We start from the raw sequence: 27,153 nt of genomic DNA on the forward strand, positions 1-27,153 counted from the left end.
TCTCTGTCCCTCCCCTACTCATGTTCCGTGTGTCCCTCTCCCTCTCTGTCTCTCTTAAAAATAAATAAACATTAAAAAATAAAAAAACTGATATAATGTTATGTGTCAGTTATATCACTCTTTATATATTTATTTTAATATTTATTTATTTTTGAGTGACAGAGCATGGGGGAAGGGGAAGAAATAGCGGGGGGCGGGGGGGGACAGGATCCGAAGTGGGCTTTGCATTGCAGTAGCAAGCCCCATGTGGGACTTGAACTCATGAACCATGAGATCATGACCTTAGCTAAAGCCGGACCACCTTAACAATTTAAAAAAATAAATAAAAATATTAAGTGAAAAAAATTTTAAATATCTGGTATTTTAAATCTTGAGTATATATTGAAATAACATTCGGATATGTAGTATTAAATAAAATATATTATTAAAATTAATTTTGACTTACTTATTTTTATGAATGAACTACTAGAAAATTTGAAATTATGTGACTCATCTTATATTTCTGTTGGACAGTGCTGTGCAAGAGCCAATGGCCTAATAAGCAAATCAAGTACTATGTAATTTATTTCTTTATATATATATATAAAATTTATTTCTGTACGCCTAAATCAATAATGTCTACAGTTGCCAAGTGGGATGAAATCCTTTTTTTTTTGCATACATTTATTTCTGTCCTTCTAGATTTTTAGAAATATAGTAGTACTAATTATATCAATTTTTTTGTGTGTGATTTCATGTATCTTTATGATAATGGAAGACATGTATAAAGCATTGATGCAAAGCTTTTAGCCAGCTGCTAAGGAAATGATATAGGCAGAATGAATACTTTGGACATTCCAAGGATAAACATGTTGCTGGAATCATTAAAAGGCTATCACAGAGACTTTGGGCCTTTTATTGATAAGACATAGAAAGATAAATACAATTCAAGTGGGAGAAAACAGTAAACTAGAAGGCTTGAATAGAGCCCAGATAGGTAGTGGACTGTGTATGCTTAGTGAACAGGCCAGAATCCTGTTTTGATTTGAATGAAGGATTTCAGTGTAAAAGTGAGAGAGAGTGATTGAAGAGTTAGGGTGAGACTGACTTTAAGACTCTGAGGCTAGAGTAAGAAATCTGGATGAGTTTAATATAGTTATTTAGGAGCCAGAAAAGATGTCGATGAATGGGAAATGTTATGAAAACAGTATTTTTGGAAGATTGGTTATAAGAGACTATCATAGTTATTTTTTTGAAGTGAGAAGGTACAGTAATATCCTAGAGAAAGTGGGGGAAATAGGGCACAGGGTTAAGATATCTAAAGGCTGAATCATCAAGACTGTTGTGTTTGGGAAAGCGGAAAAGGAGAAATTAAAACAGACTTTGGTTCCACAAGTGTCATAACAAAAATAAAGATGTTTTAGCTTTATATATTTTACAGCTTTAAAACCGTAAAATAGCTAATGTCGCCCTTTACAGATGAGGAATTTGAGATTCAGTGTTCACCAGAAAAATCATGACCACCTTATATTAAGCTGACAATTGAGCCCTTGTCTTTTTCTTCCTACTGTGTTGTCATTGGAGTCTACTCACTTACCCAAGCCAGTGCCTCAGGTTTTCTTGACTCTCGCTATAGCTTTGCACAAGCAGTCAATCACTAAGTTGTATTATTTGTTTCCTAAATATTTCTCAGATCTGCCTAATTCTGTCTGTACTACCTCTACCTATGTTCACGTTACTCCCATCTTTCTGGGTTGATATTTTCTGGAATTTACATCTTATCTCTGCCTTGCATCCACCTCCCAAAACAGCAAGGAAATAAAAGCAATCTGTTTTCCTACAATTCACTTGCTTTCTAAAGTGCAGAGAAAGCACTCTCTTGTCTAAATTTTTAAATGTAAATTTCTTAGCCTGGACTTACAAAGCTCTTCATGATGATGTCCTTTTTCCATGCCTCCAGTTCCATGATCACTTCTTTTTCAGTCTTTTGCATCTGCTGTTACTCCTGTAAGTAAGGTCCTTTCTCCCCTTTTCTCTGCCTCACCCTCAATCCCAAGTTCAGGTTTGGACTTAGAATAATAGTCTACTTGTCTGTAACCACCCGTCCTATGCTTCTTTCCACCACCACCACCCCACCTCCAACCCACGATTCACTGTCTAACGCCCTAAAAAGACTCACATGAGTAGGCCCACTAAGGATATTTTTTCTTGTTTAGTAATAGTGGTCCCACAGAAATTTATTGAATGGGTCAGTGTTTTTATACTGCAGAGTTGTTTCAAGTTAAAATTAGCTTAGTGGAGAGTGAAGAGTCTAAAAGAATGACTGAAAATTAGTCCATTTCCCAACCTGTTCTTAAGAGCACTTGTATCCTAAGATAAGCCAGTGTTGTATGTATGTTTCACACAAAATTCCATGGATATTAGGTGGATGTTGAAGATAATATCCTTGGATATTCACGTGCACACAAGATCCATCAATAAAGTTGTCAAGAAGTCCTGCACTTAAAACAAAAAAAAGACCTTTGTTTTGATCCAGTATTTTTCTTTTCTTTCCTCTTCTTTTTTTAAAATTTTTTTAAGTTTATTTATTTATTTTGAGAGAGGGAGAGAGGGAGGGAGGTAATCCAAAGCAGGCTCCACGCTGTCAGCACAGAGCCCAATGCAGGGCTTGAATCCACGAACCATGAGATCATGACCTGAGCCAAAACCGAGAGTTGGACACTTAACCGACTGAGCCACCTAGGCACCCCAATCCAGTATTTTTCTAATGTATTTGATTATGGAAACGTTTTAGAGAGTATACCTCCTGTTTCTCTTAGTGGTATTTGGAAAATGCCAAATTTGATGGCTGTGTATGTGTGTCCTTTTATTTCCCTTCCGTCTAACAGATATAATTAAACAACATAATCACGTCATACCCAAGGGATATATGGAGGAACTCTGGCTGTTTACAGTTAGAAGAGAAAACCTGAGGGAAGGTAAAACAGTCTTCAAATATTTGAAGGTTCTAGCTGAAGAGGAATTGAAAATATTGTCTTTGAAACTAGAGAATAAGAGTAAGAACCAGGTGTAGGAAGGCAGATTTTGACTTTGTATAAGGCTAACTTTATAATAACTAGAACTTTGGAAGATAAGTCAGTGTTCTGTCCTGAAAGTTGTCAAGTGAAGATCCGGAGGGATGATGTAGAGGACTTTAGCCCATAGAGAAGGTATAGATCGAAAGAATAGTTTTGTGAAATAGGTTGAAAGCCATTGGACTGTTTCTGAGATATCCATATCCATATCCAACTTGGAATTTATATTCCTTGATTCTTTTCTAATTCTATGAATCTGTGTCTTGGTCTGTAATGTCAGTAAAGTATACAAATACGTGTTATGAGAAACAAACACTAGTAGAAATTGTGGTTGTATGGTTAAGGGCTTTTACTTGATGATATATTTTTTTTTAATTGGCTTTATTTTTTAGAGCAGTTTTAGATTCACAGAAAAATAGAGCACAAAGTTCAAAGAGCACAAAACACAAAGAGAGTTCACATATATACTCTTTCTCAACACACGACCTCCACTATCCATATCTCCTGGCACCACAGAAGTACATTTGTTATAATTAATGAACCTACATTGACCTATCATTATCACTCAAAAATCCACAGTTTACATTCGAGTTCATTCTTACTTGATAATGCTTTGAAAGAAAACGTGAATATTCCTGCTCATCTTTAAGAGAGTGGTTTTCAGTTATTTCTTGCCCTAGTTTAGTCTTTTCTGATTCAGAGGTCTAAAAGATAGTTAAAGTCAACATCCTCTATTTTGAAAAAAGTATTCAGAGAAGGGGAAAGTTCTTTTTTTATCTTAAATGTTTATAAATGTTTTATTTTGTGAGCTAACAGTATTTTTTCTTTCTTTTAAGTACCAAAAGAATTGGTGGAGCTCCATTTGAAGTTGATGAGGAAGATTGGCAAATCTGTTACGGCAGACAGATGGGAAAAATATTTGATCAAGGTAAATATTAAAAATTACCTTCTCTGGGGCACCTGGGTGGCTCAGTTGGTTAAGCATCCGACTCTTGATTGCAGTTCAGGTCATGATCTCGCTGGCATGCTGGCATGGAGCCTGCTTAAGATTCTCTTCCTCCCTCTCTGCTTCTCTCTCCCTCCTCTCTCAAAAAATGTGCCTTCTCTGTTACTGAAATATTACTGTAGCATAAATTGATGTGTTTCATAATATGCTGAACTTTTAAAATGGTCTACTAAAAGTTGCAAAATATGACTTAGAATTCCATACAGTTACTATCAGTATGTGATTCTTTTCTGCAACTACTAAGCCATAGTGTTTAGTCCTAAATTTGGGTTTCAGAGGTGTTATGTCCCTTTTGTGCCTAACACCGTGCCTAGGACTTTTCATGTCTTCTCTCATTTAATCCTTAAAACCATCCAGATAAATCAAGTAAGACATAAATAAGGCAAAGAAAGTTGTCATTCTTCCTTGAGATCACACTGTATGCATAGACACAGACAGAATTTGTCTGTTACTTAAATGGTAAGATGTCATAACACCTTTAAATCAGTATAGGAGATTACCAGTTACCAATAAGGCCAAAGCTATCCTTTAGTGAAAACAACCTGGGAAATCAGAATGCTTTACGATAAACCATTCAGGAAAAATGGTCTGAAATTGTATCCAAACTTTGAGACCTACACAATTTTTGGAAGCCCAAGCTGATAAATGTACCTACCTCCATGATATCTTTTGGGAATATTTTTAATTCTATAACATACCAGAATATTAGGTTATATTTTTTGGTATTTTGAAAACTGTATGATTTTCTTGTCTTTTAAAAAAATACATGTTTACCCATGTATTTTCATACCTGCTTTCTTTTTGGGGGAGGTATATATATGACTTCAGAGCACTATGAAAAGAGGAATCATCAAGGTATAAGAGTTGCTTGTTACATTATTATAAAAATCACATGTGCTTTTCCATTTATTGGTGTATAACACATCATTCCAAATTAAGTGACATAACAATTTTCATCAGTTCACTGGTTCCTTTTCTGTTGGTTGAAAGCAGCCACAATTCTGGCCACATTTCAAGAGAGGAGATACAGACCCCAAACTAATGTTGAATGAAATCTCCAAAATATATTAAAACTGTGAATGATAACTGAGCAAATGTTTAACTATTCAAAGTGCTTTAGGGGTGCCTGGGTGGCTCGGTTAAGCATTCAACTTCAGCTCAGGTCATGATCTCACAGTTCGTGGGTTCGAGCCCCACATTGGGCTCTGTGTTGACACCTCGGAGCCTGGAGCTTGCTTTGGATTTTGGGTCTCCCTCTCTCTCTGCCCCTCCCCACCTCATACTCGGTCTCTCTCTGTCTCTCAAAAATAAATAAACGTTTTTTAAAAAAAGTGCTTTAGGAAATACCAGTGAAATCGCTGTTTTGCCTTTAATAAAATATTTATTAATGGTTAAGAATCAAGTTTTGGGGGCGCCTGGGTGGCGCAGTCGGTTAAGCGTCCGACTTCAGCCAGGTCACGATCTCGCGGTCCGTGAGTTCGAGCCCCGCGTCAGGCTCTGGGCTGATGGCTCAGAGCCTGGAGCCTGTTTCCGATTCTGTGTCTCCCTCTCTCTCTGCCCCTCCCCCGTTCATGCTCTGTCTCTCTCTGTCCCAAAAATAAATAAACGTTGGAAAAAAAAATTTTTTTTAAAAAAAGAATCAAGTTTTGGAGCTTTAAAAGAGATGCTGGAATTTCAGGGCATTGATTTTTATATAATATCTTAAAGGGTATAGTCCCTTGTAAATAAATGTGGGTTTGTTGTTAAAGTGGGTTTATTTGTTTACATGTTCTGAGAATTTAAGTAGAAATATCTTGTATACTGTTCCCATCTCTTGTTAAACTTTAGAACCATGGATAATCTACTTTGCACCATTGTGTCTGTTTCTTCATAAAATGTGAGAAATGAGATGATTTTATAAACCCCTTTAGTTCTATGGTGAAAACTACAGGTTCTAGCTCATTGTTTAAAAAATCGAGATATATTCACATAACATAAAATTTGCCCTTTGAAAGTATGCAATTCAATGTTTTTTAGTATATTCACAAGGTTGTGCAACTATCATCACTGTCTAAATCAGAACATTTTTATCACCTCAAAAAGGAACCCCATACTCATTAATAATTACTCTCCTTTCCTCTTGTCCTTATAAACTACTAATCTGTTTTCTGATTCTATGAATTTGCCTATTCTGGACATTTCATATAAATAGAATCATACAATATGTGGCCTTTTGTGTCTGGTTTCTTTCACTTAGCATAATGTTTTCAAGTTTCATCCCTGTTAAAGGATGAATCAGCACTTTGTTCCTTTCTATGCCTGAATAATGTTCCTTCATATGGATATACCACTTTTTATTTATCTACTTATCAGTTTATGATATTAGGCTTGTTTCCATCTTTCGGCTATTATGAAAAGTGCTGCTGTGAGTAGACATGTGATTTCATTTCTTATATCTAGAGTGGAATTGCTGGGTCATATGGTAATTCTGTTTTGACTACTTAACTGCCAGACTGTTTTCCAAAGCTGCACCATTTTACAATTTCTCTAGCAATTTATGAGGGTTCCAGTTTTCCTACATCCTTCCTCATTAACACTTATGATTGATTGATTGATTGATTGATTTTAAGCATCCTAGTAGGGGTTCGCATGGTTTTGATTTACATTTTCCTTATGACTAAATTATGTTGAATGTTCCTTTCATATACTTGTGGGCCATTGTATATCTTTGAGAAAATGTGGAAAAATGCCTACTCCTATCCTTCTTTGTTTAGTTGGTTGTTCGTGTTTTTGTTCTTGAGTTGTTGTTTTTTTTAATTTTTTTTTTCAACGTTTATTTATTTTTGGGACAGAGAGAGACAGAGCATGAACGGGGGAGGGCCAGAGAGAGAGGGAGGCACAGAATCGGAAACAGGCTCCAGGCTCTGAGCCATCAGCCCAGAGCCCGACGCGGGGCTCAAACTCACGGACTACGAGATCGTGACCTGGCTGAAGTCGGACGCTTAACTGACTGCGCCACCCAGGCTCCCCATTGTTCTTGAGTTTTAAGAGCTCTTTATATATTCTGCATGCTAGACCCTTACCAGATACATGATTTGCATACATTTTCTCCCATTTGGTGTTTTTTCTTTTACTTTCTGTGTAATGTTCTTCGATGCATGAAGGTTTTAATTTTGATGAAGTCCAATACAGTTTTTTCTTTTGTGGCTAGTGCTTTGATGTCATATCTAAGAAACTATTGCCCAAACTAAGATCATAAAGATGTAATCCTCTAATTTGTTCTAACAGTTCTGTACTTTTAGCTTTTGTGTTTAGATCTATGATCTCTTTTAAGTTAATTTTTGTATATAAGATAGGGGTCCAACCATATCCTTTTGGGTGTGGATATCCAGTTAGTTATTCCATTACTGTTTGTTGAAAAGACCATTCTTTCCCATATGTGATTGCCTTGACAATCTTGTAAAAAGTCAATTCAACATAAATAGAAGGGTCTATTTCTGAAGTTGCTATTCTGTTGACTTCTATGTCATCATTTATGCTGTCTTGATTATTAAAGCTTTGTAATAGGTTTTGAGTTGGTTCTTTTTCAAGATTGTTTGGACTGTTCTGCTTTCCTTGCATTTTCTTAATGAGTTTGAGGATCAGCTTGTTAATTTCTGCAAAAATGCCAGCTATGATTTATATAGGATTAGATATAATCTGTAGGTAAATTTGGGGAATATTAGGTTAACAAAAATAAGTCTTCTGATCCATGGATCAGGATGTCTTTCAAAATATTTAGGTCTTTAATTCTTTCAAAAACGTTTCATAGTTTTCTGAGTCCAGTTTTATACTTATTTGTTCAGTTCTTTAGTATTTTCTTGGTTTGATGTTGTTATAAATGTAATTTTTTTCTTAACTTCATCTTCAGATCGTTCATTGCTAATGTGTGGAAATACACTAATTTTTTGTATATTAATCTTGTGTCTTGCTTCTTTGTCAAACTATTAGCTCAAATAGTTTTATTGTAGATTTTTAAGACTTTCTATATATGAGATGATATCATCTCCAAATCCAGATAGTTTTACTTCCTCCTTTCTAATCTGGACATACTTTATTTCTTTTTCTTGCGTAAGAAAACCAGAACCCCTGGTATACTGTCATATAGAAATGGTGAGAGCAGACATCCTTTGTTCCTGATCCTTGGGGGAAATTTTTCAGTCTTTTAAGATTTAATATGATATTAGATACGTGTTTTGTTTTTTTTTTTTAAGTTTATTTATTTTTGAGAGAGACTAAGAGAGCAAGCAGGGGAGGGGTGGAAAGAGAGGGAGAGAGACAATCCCAACCAGGCTTCACATTGTCAGTGCGGAGCCCGATGCAGGGCTTGAACTCATGAACTGTGAAATCATGGCCTGAACCAAAACCAAGAGTTGGGCACTTAACCGACTGAGCCACCCAGGCACCCCAGGTATATGTGTTTTTCATAGAGGTTCTTTATCAGACTAAGAAAGGTCTCTTCCTGGTATGTTGAATATTTTTTATCATGAAAGGTGTTAGATTTTGTCAGATGTTTTTTCTGCATCTACTGAGATAAACATGTGGTTTTTCCCTTTATTAACATGGTGTATTGCATTGATTAATTTTCATATGTTGGGACTGTGCAGTCCTACAGTCTCACTTCATCGTGGTTCATAATCCTTTTTATATGTTGCTAGATTTGGTTTGTTAATTTACTGTTGAGGATTTTTGTTTCTGTATTCATAGGGATGATGATGTGTTTTATTGAGATGTCTGTGGCTTCATAGAATTAGTTGAGAAGTTACTTCCTCTTATTTTTTGTAAGTGTTCATCAAATGTTAATTCTTTAATTATTATTATTTTTTTTTTTTTAGCATTTATTTATTTTTGAGAGACAGAGTACAAGTGGGGAAGGGGCACAGAGAGAGAGGGAGACACAGAATCCAAAACAGGCTATAGGCTTTGAGCTGTCAGCACAGGGCCCAATTCAGGGCTCGAACTCACCAACTGTGAGATCACAACCTGAGCCGAAGTTGGAAGCTCAACCAACTGAGCCACCTAGGTGCCCCTATAGGTATTCCCTATAGGTATTGAGTCAATTTCAGTAGTTTGTGTCTCTAGGAAATTGTTCATTTTACCTAGCTTATTGGCATTAGATTGTTCATAGTATCCACTTGAGATCTTTTTTATTTATGTAGAGTTGGTAGTAATATTCCCTCTTTCCTTATTTTACTGATTGTGAGTGTTCTTCCCCCCCCCCCCCAGTCAGTGTAGCTATAGATTTACCAATTTTGTTGATCTTTTAAGAACCAACTTAACAGTTTAGTAGAATTTCCCTATTCTTTCCTTTTATTTGCCTTGGGTTTAGTTGGGATTCTTTTCTAGTAATATGGTGGAAATTTAGGTTATTGATTTGAGATCTTCCTCTTTTTTTTAACATAGGCATTTTCAGCTATTATATTCCATCTTTACTTCTTGCTTTAGCTCCATTCCATAAATTGGTATATTTAGTTTACTTTCATCTCAAAGTATCTTCTCATTTCTCTTGTGATTTCTTCTTTGACCCATTGGTTATTTAGTTGTAGTTTAATTTCCACATACTTGTAAATTTCACCAATTTTTTTTTTCTATTACTGGTTTCTAATTTTATAACATGTAGAACATACTTTCTATGATTTTGATCCAGTTAATTTTGTTGAGACTTATTTTATGACCTTACATAATATATGTGTGTGTGTGGATGTGTGTGTGTGTGTGTGTGTGTGTGTGTGTGTGTGGATGTGTATAAAAAGTCCTTCAAATTAAAAAAAAGTACATAGGGGCGCCTGGGTGGCGCAGTCGGTTAAGCGTCCGACTTCAGCCAGGTCACGATCTCGCCGTCCGGGAGTTCGAGCCCCGCGTCAGGCTCTGGGCTGATGGCTCAGAGCCTGGAGCCTGTTTCCGATTCTGTGTCTCCCTCTCTCTCTGCCCCTCCCCCGTTCATGCTCTGTCTCTCTCTGTCCCAAAAATAAATAAAAACGTTGGGAAAAAAAAAAAAAAAAAGTACATAAATCCTTCAAATTAAAAAAGTAGATAATGTATCTACTTAAATATTTAGTGAAATTTGCTAATTTCATATTCATATTTACTGTCCTTTTTAAAAATATTTTTCCTTTTATCTGATTTTTAAGCCTTTTGTTGCCTATCAATAAAGTTTATACACAACACACACATACACACATCTTAAGTACAGATATGTTTTTCCCCCTTATCTTTTTTGAAAGCTACAATCTCTACAATTTTTTTAAAGAACAATAAACTCTGGGGCACCAGGGTGTCTTATTTGGTTAAGCGTTCAACTTCAGCTCAGGTCATAATCTCAGTTTGTGAGTTTGAGCCCCGTGTCAGGCTCTGTGCTGACAGTTCACAGCCTGGAGCCTGCTTCGGATTCTGTGTCTCCCTCTCTCTGCCCCTCCCCCACTCGTGCTCTGTCTCTGTCTCTCTCAAAAATAAAATAAAAACATTTAAAAAATTTAAAAAAAAAGAATAAACTCTTCCTTAATTCTTTGTTCCCCTTTAGTTTTTACCCATCCTCCCTTTTCCCCCTTTGTATTAGTTATCTGCTCTTTGATGACAAATAACCTCAAAATGTAGCTAGTGAAAACAGTGAATATCAAGTCTGCCATTCTCTGAGCTGTGCCTAATGCTCAGCACATCCCAAACTACATTCTCCCTGATGCCTCTTGGTTTGCAGCCTTGAGTTTTCCAGGTGAAGTCTGAAACTGGCCCTGGTACATGGAGAATAAGGAGACACCAAAGAAAGAAGCAGAGTACTATTTCAGATTGATACTCTGGCTGGTCACCAATACGAAGGACGTTCTGTGATTGTTTGAATTTGTATGTCTACTCTTTGAGGCCTTCCTTAGAATACTTTCCAAATAAACTGTTTAAGCTCATCTCAGGTCCTGCTTTTGTTGGAAATCAAAATTTCATCAAGTGTTTAACAAAATGGAACACCATAATACCAGTTAGTAAGCAGTACAGATAAAATATACCCCTGAAGTGCCAGGTTTTCATGAACAGGAAACACAGCATGGCAGGGTACTCTGGGACCTCTTCTTTGTGAAGTAAATACTTTCAAGATCAAAAGACATAGCTGACTTTCTTACATAGAAGCAGACACAGAGAGGCAAACAAAATGAGGAGACAGAGAAATTTATCCCCAATGAAAGAACAGTACAAGGCTTTGGCCAGAGATCTAAGTGAAACAGGTATAAGTAACATGCCTGATAGAGAATTTAAAGCAGCGATCACAAAGATACTCACTGGATTTGAGAAAAGAGTGAGAACCTTAACACAGAGATAAAGAATAAGATAGCTCAGATAAAGGGATCAGTAAATGAAATCAGAAACATGTTTGATGGAATGAACAGAAGGAAAGAAGCAGCAGAAAGAATTAGTGACCTGGAAGACAAAGTAATTAAACTGAACACAAGAGAGAGAAAAGAACTACACAAAATGATAATAGACTTAGGGAATTCAGTGACTCCATCAAATGTAATGAAAATCATTATAGGAGTTCCAAAAGAGGATGAAAAGAGGGCAGAAAATTTGAAGAAACAATAGGTGGATCTGATTTCTATAAAAAATCAAGAACTCACAAAAACAGGATATAAAATATAATTTTACGTATATGTAAAATCTAGGGAGGTGAGGAGAAAAGAATGGGTTCAAACTTAAATGACCATCAACTCAGTATAGACTGCTATATGCAGAAGAGGTTATGTAGAACCTGAATATCAAAAACTAATAAACCTGCAAAGAAAAAAGAGAAAACCAAATATATCACTAAAGAAACTTAGCAAAACATGAAAAAAAGACGAGAGAGTATCAGAAAAAAATCTTCAGAAACACACACAAAACAGGCAATAAAATGGCAATAAATACATATCTATCAATAATTACTTTGAATGTAAGTGAACTAAATGCTGCAATAAAAAGATGTAGAGTGACAGGATGGATAAAAAAAAGAAGACCCATCTGTGTGCTGCCTATAAGAGACTCAGTTTACACCAGAAGACACTTACAGATTGAAAGTGCGGGAATGGAGAAACATCTATCATGCAAATGGTTTTTAAAAGAAAGCCAGAGTAGGTGTACTTATATCAGACAAAAGGGACTTTTTGTTTGTTTGTTTGTTGGTTGGTTGGTTGGTTTTGACAGAGAGTGAGTGCGCATGTGAGTGGGGAAGGGGCAGAGAGAATAAATGAGTGAATTCCAAGCAAGCTCCACGCAGTCAGCACAGAGTCTGACCGGGGCTTGATCTCACAAACCAAACCATGAGATCATGACCTGAGCCAAAATCAAGAGTCAGATGCTTAACTGACTGAGCCACCCAGGTTCCCCAAGACAAAACACACTTTAAAACAAAGACTGTAACAAGACATAAAGAAGGACAGTGTATAATAATAAAGGGACAATCCAACAAGATCTAACAGTTGTAAATATTTATGCACCCAGCATAGCAGCACCCAAATATATAAAAATGTTAATAACAGACAGATACAAATTGATTACTAATCAATAGTAATACAGTGATACTTTAACATTCTGCTGCATCAATTGACAGATGTGTTGTGTGTCAGTATTAACAGATGATGTCAATTGTGTTGTGTGTGTTGATGTCCAAACAGAACATCAAAGAAAGAATGCCTTTGAGTGACACACTGGAGCAGATGGATTTAACAGAAATATTGAGAACATTCTATCCTAAAACATTCTTTTCAAGTGTGCCTGGAGCATTCTTCAGAATAGACCATGTATTAGCCCAGAAACCACTCTCAACAAATAGAAGAAGTCATACGAGGCATCTTTTCTTTTTTTTTTTTTTTTAAATTTTTTTTTTCAACATTTTTTAATTTATTTTTGGGACAGAGAGAGACAGAGCATGAACGGGGGAGGGGCAGAGAGAGAGGGAGACACAGAATCGGAAACAGGCTCCAGGCTCTGAGCCATCAGCCCAGAGCCTGACACGGGGCTCGAACTCACGGACCGCGAGATCGTGACCTGGCTGAAGTCGGACGTTTAACCGACTGCGCCACCCAGGCGCCCCTGGTTCTTTGAAAAAATCAATGATTGATAAACCTGTAGCCAGATTTATCAAGAAAAGAAGAGAAATAATAATCGACACCCCAGAAATACAAATGATTATAAAAGAACATTATGAAAAACTATATGCCAGCCAACTGGACAACCTAGAAGAAATGGATATGTTCCTAGAAACTTATAAACTACCAAAACAGAAACAGAAAGAAACAGAAATTTGAACAGACTGATTGCCAGCAATGAAATTGATTCAGTAATCAAAAAAAAAAAACCCAACAAGGGGCACCTGGGTGGCTCATTTGGTTGAGTGTCCAACTTTAGCTCAGGTCATGATCTCATGGTTCCTGAGTTCAGGTCCCGCATGTGAGGCTCACTGCTGTCAGCACAGAGCCCACTTCAGATCCTTTGTGCCTGCCTCTCTCTGCCCCTCCTCCGCTCATGCTCTCTCTTTCTCAAAAATAAATTAAAATAGGGGCGCCTGGGTAGCGCAGTCGGTTAAGCGTCTGACTTCAGCCAGGTCACGATCTCGCGGCCCGTGAGTTCGAGCCCCGCGTCGGGCTCTGGGCTGATGGCTCAGAGCCTGGAGCCTGTTTCTGATTCTGTGTCTCCCTCTCTCTCTGCCCCTCCCCCGTTCATGCTCTGTCTCTCTCTGTCCCGAAAATAAATAAACGTTGAAAAAAAAATTAAAAAAAAAAAATAAATAAATTAAAATATGGGGGGAAAAAACCCTCCTGTCAAACAAAATCTACGACTAGATGGCTTCACGGGCAAATTATACCAAACATTTAAAGAAGAGTTAATACGTATTCTTCTCAAACTATTCTAAAAAGCAGAAAAGGAAGGAATACTTCCATATTCATTCTATAAGGTCAGCATTATTTTGATACCAAAACCAGATAAAGACACCACAAAAAAAGAACTACATGGGCACCTGGGCAGTTCAGTCAGTTTTCCGACTCTGTTTCAGCTCAGGTCATGATCCCAGGGTCGTGGAATCAAGCCCCGCATCTAAGCTAAATGTTCATCTGAGCACAGAGCCTGCTTAAGATTCTCTCCGTGTGTGCCCCTCTACCCCACTTGCACTTGCTTGCTCTCTTTTTTTCTTTTTTCAAATGTACTTTTATTTTGAGAGAGAGAGAGAGAGCATACACACATGTGCAGGGGAGGAGCAGAGAGAGGGGGAGAGAATACAAAGCAGGTTCCAGGCTCTGAGCTGTCAGCACAGAGCCTGACATGGGGCTCAAACTCATGAACCGTGAGATCACGACCTGAGCTGAAGTTGGATGCTTAACCAACTGAACCATCCAGGTGCCCCTACACTCGCTCTCTTTCTCAAAATATGTATGTATATAGAGAGAACTATAGGCCAATATCCCTGATGCAAAAATCCTCCATGAAGTATTAGCTAACTGAATTCAACAATACATTATAAAAATCATTCACTATGATCTTGTAGGATTTATTCCTGGGTTGCCAGGTTGGTTCACTCTTTGCAAATCAATCAACATGATACATTACATCAGTAAGAGAAACGAGAAATAAGTCATACGGAGAAAGACAGATACCACATGTTTTCATTCATATGTGGATCCTGAGAAACTTAATAGAAGACCGTGGGGGAGAGGAAAGGGGAAAAAAAAGTTACAGAGAGGAAAGGAGGCAAACCATAAGAGACTCTTAAAAACTGAGAATAAACTGAAGGTTGATGGGGGGGTGGGAGTGAGGGGAAAGTGTGTGATGGGCATTTAGGAGGGCACCTGTTGGGATGAGCACTGGGTGTTGTATGGAAACCAATTTGACAATAAATTTCATATTAAAAAAAAATAAGAGAAACGATAAGAACCATATGATCATTTCAATAGAAGCAGAAAAAGTATTTGAAAAATACAGTATCAATTCATGATAAAAACCCTTAAAGTAGGGTTGGAGGGAACATCTAAAGGCCATATGAAAAATTCACTACTAACATCATCTTCAATGGGGAAAAACTGAGAGCTTTTCCCCTAAAGTCAGGAACAAGGCAAAGATGTACACTCTCATCACTTTTATCCATCATAGTACTAGAAGTCCAGCCACAGCAATCAGACAACAAAAAGAAATAAAAGGCATCCAGTTCAGCAAGAAAGAAGTCAGACTTTAAACTGCAGCTGACATGATACTATATATAGAAAACCTGAAAGACTCTACCAGAAACCTACTAAAACTGATCAATGAATTCCATAAAGTCGCGGGATACAAAATCAATGTACAGAGATGTCTGTTGCATTTCTACATGCCAATAATGAAGCGGCAGAAAGAGAAAGTAAGAAAACAATCTCATTTACAATTACACCCAAAATAGTAAGATATCTAGGAATAAATGTAACCAAAGAGGTTAAAGACCTATACTCTGAAAACTAAAACACTGAGGAAAAAAATTGAAGATGACACAAAGAAGCAGAAAGACATTGCATGCTTATGGATTGGAAGAACAAATATTGTTAAAATGTCTATAATACCTGACCTACACCTTTGTTTTGTTTTGTTTTGTTTTTAGAGAGAGAGTGGGAGTGGGAGAGAGAGGCAGAGGGAGAGAGAATCTTAAGCAGTCTCCATGCTCAGCATGGAGTACAACATAGGGCTTGATCCTATGACTCTGGGATAATGACCTGAGCTGAAATTGAGTTGGACACTCAGCCGACTGAGCCACCCATGGGCCCCAGCAATCTACACCTTTAATGTAAGCCATGTCAAAACACCAACAGCATTTTTCACAGAACTAAAATAAACAAGTCTGAAATTTGTATGAAACCACAGAAGATTCCAAATAGCCATACAACCTTGAAAAAGAAAAGCAAAGCTGGAGGAATCAGAATTCTGGACTTAAAATTGTATTACAGTGCTATAGTAATCAGTGAAACAGAATAGAAAATCCAGAAATGAACCAACAACTGTATGGTCAGTTAATCTTTGACAAAGCAGGAAAGACTATCCAGTGGGAAAAAGACAGCCTCTTCAACAAATGGTGTTGGGTAAACTGGACAGCAACATGCAAGAGAATGAAACTGGCCCACATTCTTATACCTTACACAAAATCAAAAGGGATTAAGTACCTAAATGTGAGACCCAAAATCATAAAAATCCTAGAAGAGAACACAGTAACCTCTTTGACATGGGCAATAGCAACTTTTTTTCTAGGTATGTCTCCTGAGGCAAAGGAAACAAAAGCAAAAATAAACTATGCTACTGTATTAAAAATACACACAACGAATGACACAATCAACAAAACTAAAAGGCAACCTATGGAACTCTTGAAGATGTTTATATATGACATATCTGATAAAGTGTTGGTGTCTAAAATATATAAAGAACTTATATAACTCAACACCTAAAAAAAAATCCTGTTAAAAAATGGGCAATAGACATGATTAGACATTTTTCCAAAGAAGACATGCAGATGGCCAAGAGACACATGAAAAGATGTTCATCACTTATCATCAGAGAAATGCAAATCAGACCTACAGTGAGATATCACCTCATACCTGTCAGAATGGCTAAAATCAACAACTTGAGAAGCAACAGGTGTTGGTGAGCATGTAAAGAAAAAATAACACTCTTGTAAACTGGTGCAGCAGCTGTGGAAAACAGTATATAGGTTCCTCAGAAAGTTAAAAATAGAACTACCCTATGATTCAGTAACCACTCCCCTGGGTATTTACCCAGAGAATACAAAAACACTAATTGAAAGGGATGCATGCACCCTTATGTTTATAGCAGCATTATTTACAATAGCCAAGATGTGGGAGCAGCCCAAGTGTTCATTGATGGATGAATGGATGGAGGTACACACACACACACACACACACACACACACACACACACACACATCATGGAATGTTATTCAGCCATAAAAAAGAATGAAATCTTGCCATTTGCAGTGACATGGATGGAGCTAGAGACTATAATGCTAAGTGAAATAAATCAGAGACAGACAAAGACCATATGATTTCACTCATATGTGGAATTCAAGAAACAAATGAGCAAAGGAGAAAAGAGAGAGACCAAGTAACAGACTCTTCAGTATAGAGAGCAAATTGACAGTTACTCGAGGGGAGGTTGGTGGAGGGTTGGGATTAAATAGGTGGTGGATATTAAGGAGTGCACTTTTGGTGATGAGCACCAGGTGATGTATGGAATTGTTGGATCTCTATATTGTACACCTGAAATTAATATAACACTGTATGTTGTTTAACTGGAATTAAAATAAAAACTTTTAAAAATGAACATCATACATGTATTCTCTTGTCATTTTTCTGTGTTAGGAATTTGAAGGTGACCTAGAGCTGGATGCCTCTGGCTCAGAGTTTCTCATTAGGCTGTTATCAAGCTGTTAGCCTGGTATGCAGTCTCATCTGAAGGCTCAACTGAAGAAGAATCCACTTCCAATCTCAGTTACATGGCTATTGTCAGGATTCATTTCTTTGTCATGGCTTATCCACAGGGCCCTTCACAACATTGCAGTTCCATGGGTGCATTACTTCTCCATATGACTACTTCCCACATTGCAACAGAGCCAATGAATGAGAGAGAAGGGCTAAGACAAAGTCATGATATTTTTGTAACCAAATCTTAGATATGACCTACTTTCACTTTTGCCATGTTTTAGAGTAATGTCACTGGATTTGGCTTATATCCAAAGCTGTGGGAGGAGGGCAGCAAGGGGAAGTGAATTCTATAGGGGCAGTGAATACCAGGAGATGATGATCATTATGGGCCACCCAGAAGGTGTCTATCTCAGTTTTATAGATAGATTTTTGAAATAATTTTCTTTATTTGCTATTCTGTTTACTTCCCATTCACTCCTCAGTCCCTTGAAATTTTTCTTCTTTCTGTAACATTCCATTGCAATAAAAATTCTTTACAGTGAAAAGCTTGAATGATGTTCTAATTGCTAAGTTGAAGTGTTACTTTTTATTCCATATCTTTTTAATTTCTCTAATTGTTCTTTCCTTGAAACACTGTTTTCTTTTAGTTTTTTTCCTACACTCCTTTCCAGTTTTTCCTTTTACTCCTAGTAGTCTCCTTTCCCAGATCTTTTTTTTTTGTCTGAGTTCTTAAAAGTTTTTTATACTACAGAAGTTTGTTCCATACCTTCTTCTAGTCTCATTTTATGTATTCGTCTTGGGTATTCTTGTTTATTCCCATGATTTTAAAACCTCTTATGTTAATGACTTATATTTTCATCCAGAATCTTAGTTTGAAGGCCACTATACCAACTACATATTGAACATCTTCATTGAAAAAATGCTGATGAGTCAATATTAGCTAGAGACTAAACTACTGTAAGAAAGAAACTCCAAAATATAATTGTTTAAATAAGCATTAAATTTATTTGTATCTGTTACAACAATCTGACTTGTCTGCCCTGGGACAACTGTATTCCATGAGGTTATTCAGGGATCCAGGTTCTTAACATTTTTTAAAAAATCTTTTTTTTAATGCTTATTTATTCAATTAGAGAGAGTGTGAGTGGGTTAGGGGCAGAAGGCAGGAGAATCCCAACCTGTCAGCCCGACGTGGGGCTTGAACTTAGAAACTGTGAGATCATGACCTAAGCCAAAATCAGAGTTGGATGCTTAACTGACTGAGCCACATAGGTGCCCCCAGGTTCTTAACATTTTTTTGCTCCACCCTAGGGTATTTTGTTTTTCTTTGTTGTAGAATGTGTTTCAGCTACAGGAAAGGGTAAGAATGTATAGGGCAAACAATTTTCTTTCAAGAAGTGAGGCAGAATTTGCATACTTCAGGGGCGCCTGGGTGGCGCAGTCGGTTAAGCGTCCGACTTCAGCCAGGTCACGATCTCGCGGTCCGTGAGTTCGAGCCCCGCGTCAGGCTCTGGGCTGATGGCTCAGAGCCTGGAGCCTGTTTCCGATTCTGTGTCTCCCTCTCTCTCTGCCCCTCCCCCGTTCACGCTCTGTCTCTCTCTGTCCCAAAAATAAATAAACGTTGAAGGAAAAAAAAAAAAAAAAGAATTTGCATACTTCACTTCTATTGTTCTATTAGGAAGAGCACAGTCCCATGATCATACCTATTTGTAGAGGAAGTTAGAGGGTATCAACCCTTACTTAGTGGCACAAATTCAGGAAAATGGGGCAGGAGGAGCAGATTTTTGTATGGCAACTAAAAAAGATTTGGTTTCCTTCCCTTTGGGAGAAGTATACATCTCCCTGCTAGTGAATTCAGGCATGGCTATGTGACTTGTTTTTGGCCAGTGAAATGCAAGGAAACATGATAGGTTACACTTTGAGCAGAATTTTTAAGAGCAGTGGATTTTCTCCATGTTCTCTATTCCCTTTGCTATGATAACTTATACTTTTCTAAGTCAGTGCTGCCCATTTTTGGGTGAAGATGATAGGTTACAAAGCCACTGCTAACCAGTCATCAACATAGGCCAGAAATAAAATTTTGTTGCTGTAACTGAGTGATTGACACACCATTTCTTAAAGGGTCAGATACTAGATATTGTAGACTTTTGTTCCTTATAGTCTCTGTCACAACTATAGACTAATTCCTCAATGAATGGATTTGGCCGTGTTCTAATAAAACTTATTTTACAAAAAACAAGCACTCAGTTTGTGGGCCATAGTTTGCCAACTGCTGTTGTAAATGGTTGAGCTTTAGGTCTTATTTGTTACTACAGCATAACCTTGACTACCCTGACTAATACCTTTAGTTAAATAGCACAATACCCCCACCTTCTTACCCAAGTCAGAAATCTTAAGTATGATCCTAGATTCATTTCCCAAACTAAATCCTAACTTCTTTCTCTCAGAGCTCTTGACTTAAGAGATGAAGGTTACCTCCACCCCCCAAGGTTTAAATAGACCTTATTATAAGGAGCTCCCTGTTGAGCAGGGCCTTATAAACCAATGTATTTGGTCTCAAGATGTCACCATGGGGAAATCTAGGAGTAATGATTGCAGAAGAGGTAGCTGTATGTAATATGATCCTGGGAAGGCTGACCAGGAATGTAGCAGACATGATCAGGATAGGCTGGGGGTGGTCAGGTTGCAGGGTGAGCAATAGGACAGCCCCCTTCACTCCTGGTTCGAGTAGCTCAATGTGATAGGACCCCAGCCTGATGGCAGGAGGAAACACAGGAAGCAGGAGGTGAGTCCAATAGTGACATCCATGGTCCCGAGCTGCTTCTGCAGCAGCTTGGAATGGATCAGGGTACAGAGAACCGAAACTCCGCCAGGGTTAGGCCTGTTAGGCCCTTCAGCAGCAGAGACATCAGCACAGACATGACCACATGGAGTGACTGCAGAGAGGGGCCAACAGTAGCTCAAGGTTGGGAAGTCAAAATGGCAAAAGATGAAGATACTAAGACCCAAAGAGAAATATTTATTCTTAGCCATACATTCAAGTTAGTAATAGAGAACCAGAGCTTGGTTAGAGAAGCTGTTAAATTTGTAATACAGTTGACCCTTGAAAGCACAGGTTTGTATACCTGTCCACTTACGTGCAGAAGTTTTCAGTAAATATAGTACATACTGTGAGTGTATTTTCTGTTCTTTATGCTTTTCTTAACATTTTCTTTTTTTAAGAGTATGGTAGGGGTGCCTGAGTGACTCAGTTGGCTGGGTATCTGACTCTTGATTTTGGCTCAGGTCATGATTTTGCAGTCTTGAGTTTGAGCACCAAGTCAGGCTTTGCCCTGGCAGCACGGAGCCTGCTTGGGATTCTCTCTCTCTCTGTGCTCCTGCCCTGCTTGCTATTTCTCTGAAAATGAATTAACTTAAAAAACAAAAGAATATGGTATATAACACTATATAAATATATGTAATAACATTGTAATATATGTAATAATATATATAATATATGTAATATATATTATTTGTAATAGTATATATTATGTGCAATATACATATGTAATATAAATATAAAATTTTAACATATTATACATAATATATAATAGATTATATATACATATATAATATAATTTAAATTACATAATTATATGATTTATGTGTAATATAAACATGTGTGATATCAATATGTGTTAATCGATTTTACATGTTATAGGTAAAGCTTCCGGTCAGTAGTTGGCTATTTAAGATTTGGGGGAGTCAAAAGTTATATGCAGATTTTTAACTGTGTACAAGATTGGCACCTCTAATGCCTGCACTGTTCAAGGGTCAACTTTGGTTTTTTGTAACCTAGTATTTATTGTTCCTTGGCTTGTAAATGGTGCCACTGTCATTTCATTCATTAAAACATACCTGATAATTTTTCTGGACCTTTTTTTTTTTTTTTTTTTTGTCCTTCACATTTATTAAATTACCAAATCCTGATTGACTTACGCTTTTTAATCTCTCTCAGTTCAGTCCACGCAACCCTTACGGTCTCTACCCTAGTTGAGGCCATTGTCTCACTTGGATTTCTGTAGGACTATCCAGACTGGTTTCACTGTGTCTAGTCCATTTATCCCAATTGCAATGATAAAGTGAAAATCAGAGTTAATCTTTCTCCTTTGGTTTAATTCCTTAATGTAGGAGTCCTTGTTGTCTTCTGAATAGAAAATAAATTTCTTAATGGCAACAGAGTTGTTCATCTGATGACCCCTGCTTTCTCCTTTGGGTTCTTTTCTTACTATTCTCTTTTAACCTCATCAGTATGTACTCTAGTCTACAATACGGAACTTTTTTTCTTTTAAGTTTGTTTATTTATTTTTTTGAGAGTGCACACTAGTGGGACAGGCAGAGAGAGAAGGAGAGAGAATTCCTAAGTCAGACGCTTAACTGAGTCACCCAGGCGCCCTGGAACTGTTTTTCGTTATATAATGGTCATGCTATTTCTGCCTCTTTGGTCCTTTGTATATGACTGTTTAAAGTAGGCCTTGCCCTTGAGTGTTCTGCTGTCTTAATATATATCCATGCTTTATTTCTTTCCTAGTAGTTATCGCTCTCTAAAATCATCAGTTTTACTTTTTAAGTCTCTCTTCTCCAGAGGATTCAAAGCTCTATGAGGGCAAGGCTTTTTATCATTATTTATTACATTTTAAATATATGAGCTGTTGCTCAGTATTTATTGAGTCAGTAAATGGATGAATGAATGAATATTTACTTTACAGGAAGTCCTGTATGTGTATGTCTGTCTCCCAGTCTCACTTAGTGTGCCTGATAGTCAATGTTACCTTAGTTTTGTAGTTATCCTCCATAAGTCATTTCTTCGTGGGCCATATAGTAGCTGGCTAGAGTATGTGAAATAGCATATACTGTTTATATTGCAATAGTCCAATTAGCTTCTTGTATGTGCCCCTTTTGCTGCCATTCCACTCATACATGTGCTAAGATGCACGGTGTAAAGTTAGAGAGGTATGCATATTTTTCCGTGTTATGCCATTGAATACTAATGGTAGCTGTTCAAACATGTTAAAAATTGCACACTTTTTATCAGATATCAATTTTCAGTGCCTATTATTTTAGATTCTCCTAAGAGTAATTTCATAGATAGTTTCAGCTTTATTTGATCCCAGCAGAATTTTAAAATATTTGTTCTAAGGAGTCTTATCCTAATTTAGGTGGCCCCAAGGTCTAGGTTAGAAAAGTACCACCTTAGTGATACTACACTGCTTATAATTATGTTTCACGTGCCTCCTTGGACTAAGTTGTAATCACTTGAGAATCAGACACAGCTCTGGGATTTCCTCAATTTGGAGGACCTTCTGGTATTTCTAAGGAATGAGGTTGAGAAAAAGGTTTCCCACAGCCTCTTTTTATTTTTAGTATTAAAAATGTAAAGTGCATAGGTAAAAACCAAGAATATTGTAACGTCCATATTCCTACCATTCAGAATTAATGCTTTTCTGGTTCATTAGATCCTTTCATATATTGGCTAATAACTTCAGTTGGGTAGAACTTCTCATGAAGTTTAAAATCTGTCCCCATTTTATCATTATTTTTTGGTAAATATTCCAAATGTTAATTATAAAAGTGAACATGTAGATTGTCTCTTAATTTGTAAAGCACTTTTGTACATGTTGCCTAAAAGCCAATTAGTTTTACTTTGCAACCCTAAGCAATTAGCTTTGTAGATCATAGGACAAACATCTGTGCCTTACTGATCATCCATTACACTAATCTATTTTAACCATTGATATATATTTGTTGATTTGGATTTATATCATAGTTGCAATGATTTGACATTTAAAATTTGGTTTCAGTGTATAAATAAGTCATGCTTTATGATTATGGAATAAATATGCAGATGCTTTTAACCTTAATTTACTTTGAGAGTTATGTGTTCAATGCACATAAAACATTAATTAGATTGTGATTATTTGCAGTATAAGAAATTTCTTTAGCACAGCAGTTTTCAAATTGTTTTTCATGAAGCCCTAAAGTTTCCCCAGAAATGTTTCTGAACCCACATACTAGTCTGCTGGGACTACCATAACAAAATACCACAGCCTATATAGCCTAAACAATGGAAATGTATTTTCTCACAGTTCTTTTGGCTAGAATTCCAAAATCAAGGTGTTGGCAAATTTGATGAGCATTTTTTTCTACTCTATGCTAGTCCTTGTCATCACCATGCCCTCACTGCCCTTTCCTCTGTGTGTTTCCTGCGGGGAGGGGGCTTGGGGCCTCTGGTCTCAAAGACACCAGTCTTACAGAGCCCACTCTTATAACCTCATTTTACCTTAATTATCTCCTTAAAGGCCTTATCTCCAGGTGCAGACAGACGCATTTGGGGTTAGGGCTTCAACATAGGAATTTTGAGGGGACATAGTTCATTTTATAACATCCTGTGAAATATTTTCTTGCAAGTGATTATGCTAATAAAAATGGAAGGGGAGTTGAAAACTGCTGTTGTCATAAATTATGTCGTTCCTTCAACATAAGAATTTATTAAAATTGCATTCACATGTAACTTTCCAGGAGTACATTTATTTAGTGAAATGAGGAATCATCCTTACAAACTGTCTTTCCTTGGGTTCTAGATCTCTCTTAATTTGTTGGTAATGTTGATTCATAGACTCTTAAGTGATGCAAGCACATTAGATATTACCATTTGCATGAAGTTTGCTGGGGTCATTAAAGCTTTGATTATATTATAATATGTTTTTGTAAATTATTGTGGACTCTAATTATAGCAACTTCATGACCGAGGCTGAAAAGTGTTGGATTTAGAATCAAGAGTTTTAGCTTTCCTGTTAATTAAGTTTTTGATCCTGGGTAAATTAATTTTGTATTTTTGTGATTAATTTCCAATCAGAACATAAAAGAATATTGAGAAAAAAGAAAGCCCCAAATCCCAATTTGGGGAATCATCAGATACTAATGATAGTTGTGAAAGCACTTGAAAAGCACAATTTATGGAAATGCCAATTATCAGTTTCATGGGTAATTTGCAAATAAAATATTTATTTTATTTTGAATGTATGGTTAGATTCCTTTAGTAGGAAAAACAACTCTATTTACTCATGTTATTGTCTAGTTTTTGGTATCTTCAAAATAAATAATGTTAGAAGGAAAAACTCTGCTGTAATTTTCCCCTTACTATTCCAATTCAGGGGATAACCTAGATTTTAACATAATGTGAAATTCTACTCCATCATGATTGTTGTGGTGATAATAACATCTACCTCCATATTGTTCTTTGAAATCTATTAAAACTTAGGGAAGGTCCATTTGAAAACTTTTGACTAACGTTTTGTTTCAAAATAAGAATACCTAACTAAAAACATAATTTTACTTTATTATAATCAAGTTTTTCCATAATTGCCCACTTATGCTGTGTTCACTTTTTTACTTCCTACTGAATCTTCCCCAGTAGGTTTCTGTCCCCACTATTCCACTAAAAAAAAACTAGCCTTGTCAAAAGAAGCCTTGCCATGTTGTAAAATCCAGTAGACATTCTTCAGTTCTTGTTTACTAAACCTTTATCATTCTTTCACAGAGTTGAATCTTTTTAAATCTCTCTCAGCTTTGCTGGTTTTTTTTTTTTTTTCTACCTCCCCTGGGTTTTCTTACTGTCTTTTGCTCACTCTTCTCTCTGATCCCTTAAACACTGCATGACTGACTAGCAGATGGAGCAGAATAATCTAATAGAAAAGCTGGAAGATGCCTTAAAATAATTCATTTAAACACAATATAATCATAAATGTTGTTAGCTAAGAACCCACAGCTGCTAACACTAGCTGATTTCATCTATCTGTTCAGTAAAGATTTTGTGATGCCTGCTCCATAAGGGACTCAGTAGGGCACTGCACGGGATGTTTGAGACATGATGTTCCTGAGTCTGGAGTTCAGTAAAGGAAGAAAAGCAAAGTAGGTACATAGATAAATATAATGTCAGGCAGAATGTAAATGCTTTAAGTGCAGAGTGATATCAGGAATAAAGTAGTTTGGGGCTATGCAAATATATGTAAACTTTTCTCATTTTTTCAGTGTTTGGTAAAGACAATGACTGATAGAAAAGCATTGATCTCTTTCCTTCTAACCAATAATGCTTAGAAAAATAATGTCAAAGATACACATAGACCAAAATCATAAGGTAGGAAGTGTTCAGCATGAAAGCATAGAGAATTGGTCACTCAGTAATTTTTATAGAAGGCTGTTAGAACAGCTGATACAAGTTGTGTAGTAGGCAAAAGTTTGACCCTTGTGCCTTCACTCTTTGGTGTTACATTAATGAATATGTTACATGGCAAAAGGGACTTTATGTTGTAATTAAATTTATTAATCAGTTGACCTTAAATTAGGGTGATTATCCTGGATTATCCAAATGGGCCCAGTGTAAGTTACATGAGCCTTTAAAAGCAGAAGAGGCAGGCAGAATGCAGAAATATTCAAAGCATGAGGACTCAGCACATTTATCTTCCTTGAAGGAAGTGGAGAGTTGCATGGCAGCATGAGAAGGAAATTAATTCTGCTAGTAATCTGAGTGAGCTTGGAAGTAGGTTTTTGCTCAGAGCTACCAAAAAGGAGCTTGATATCAGCTTTATCAGACCGTAAACAGAGGACCCAGCCAATTGGGCTGTATAGGACTGACCCACAGAAACTAGGAGATAGTAAATGGGTGTTTTTTTTTTTTTTAAGATGTTAAATTTATGGTGTTTAATTATACAGTAATAGAAAACTAGTACAGATTTATTACATTGAGGTATTTATAATATGATGAGAAAACCATGATTAGACGTTTCCAGAATTTCCTTGCAAAAGTATTGTGCCTCTCTCATTTTTATTTTTAAAAAAAGTGCTCTTTTCCTGTAAAAACCATAAGTAGAATCATTAAATTCTCATATTAGTGCATTTAATTATTTATTCTAAACCTAACGTGATGCCAAACATTAAACAAATTTACTTAATGATAATAAATCAGGTTAGCTGGAAAGAGAGTTTTGGTGTTAGAAAATCTGGGCTCCATTCTTGTTACTGTTGATCTCAGGAAACTTTATGTCACTTATCTGAACCCAAGTTGATTCATCTGTAAGACTGAGGAAATGCAATCTTAGAGAACTGAGAAACTACTATTTATCTTGCAGAATTGTGAGAACTTAGTGAAATAATTTATGAAATGCACTACTCATAGTGTCTGACATACTGGCCTCAAGAGTAAAAATATTACTGAAGATAACATATCTAAGATACTGTTGAAGCTTACATTTGTTACCTAATTTTTAAGGCTTATAAAAGATACTGTTATGGTGATTTAGTTTATACAAGCTCCCATGCCACAAAAACTATAAAAGTATTTCCTGGGATAGTAGATTACTAAATTCTGAAGATAAAAAGAGATAACTTTATGTGAAAAAGGAAGAGAAATCAAGATATGCTCACCATGGAGGCATCTTTTTCCTAAGTATTGTAGGGAATCAAAGCTGTATTCTATTGGTGGGCTGCTAAAGCTTAAAACTTAAAAAGCCACTTTAGTCTTACATTGTTATTCTCCTAAATAGTGTCCTTTATAATTAAGGGAAAGAGGAAGCACCTTGACTTATATGTGAATTCTCACCCAAACCTTACAGAGTAGAATAGTATATTG

General features: G+C 36.6%; 1 protein-coding gene across 3 annotated transcripts in view; it reads left to right on the plus strand.

The window, feature by feature from the left end:
* RSF1 (remodeling and spacing factor 1) overlaps nt 1-27,153 on the plus strand; it is a 163,172-nt gene that overhangs the window by 39,825 nt on the left and 96,194 nt on the right. For 2 of the 3 annotated variants that reach the window (XM_030333593.1, XM_030333592.1), the window contains exon 2: nt 3,890-3,981. In XM_030333593.1, the coding sequence (XP_030189453.1) occupies nt 3,890-3,981 (92 nt within the window). Of the gene's footprint in view, nt 1-2,871; nt 2,958-3,889; nt 3,982-27,153 lie in introns of those variants that run through there. The other variant, XM_030333594.2, reaches the window with a different exon arrangement.

The sequence above is a fragment of the Lynx canadensis genome, chromosome D1, assembly GCF_007474595.2.
Source record: "Lynx canadensis isolate LIC74 chromosome D1, mLynCan4.pri.v2, whole genome shotgun sequence".
In the NCBI taxonomy this organism is placed as follows: Eukaryota; Metazoa; Chordata; class Mammalia; order Carnivora; family Felidae; genus Lynx; species Lynx canadensis.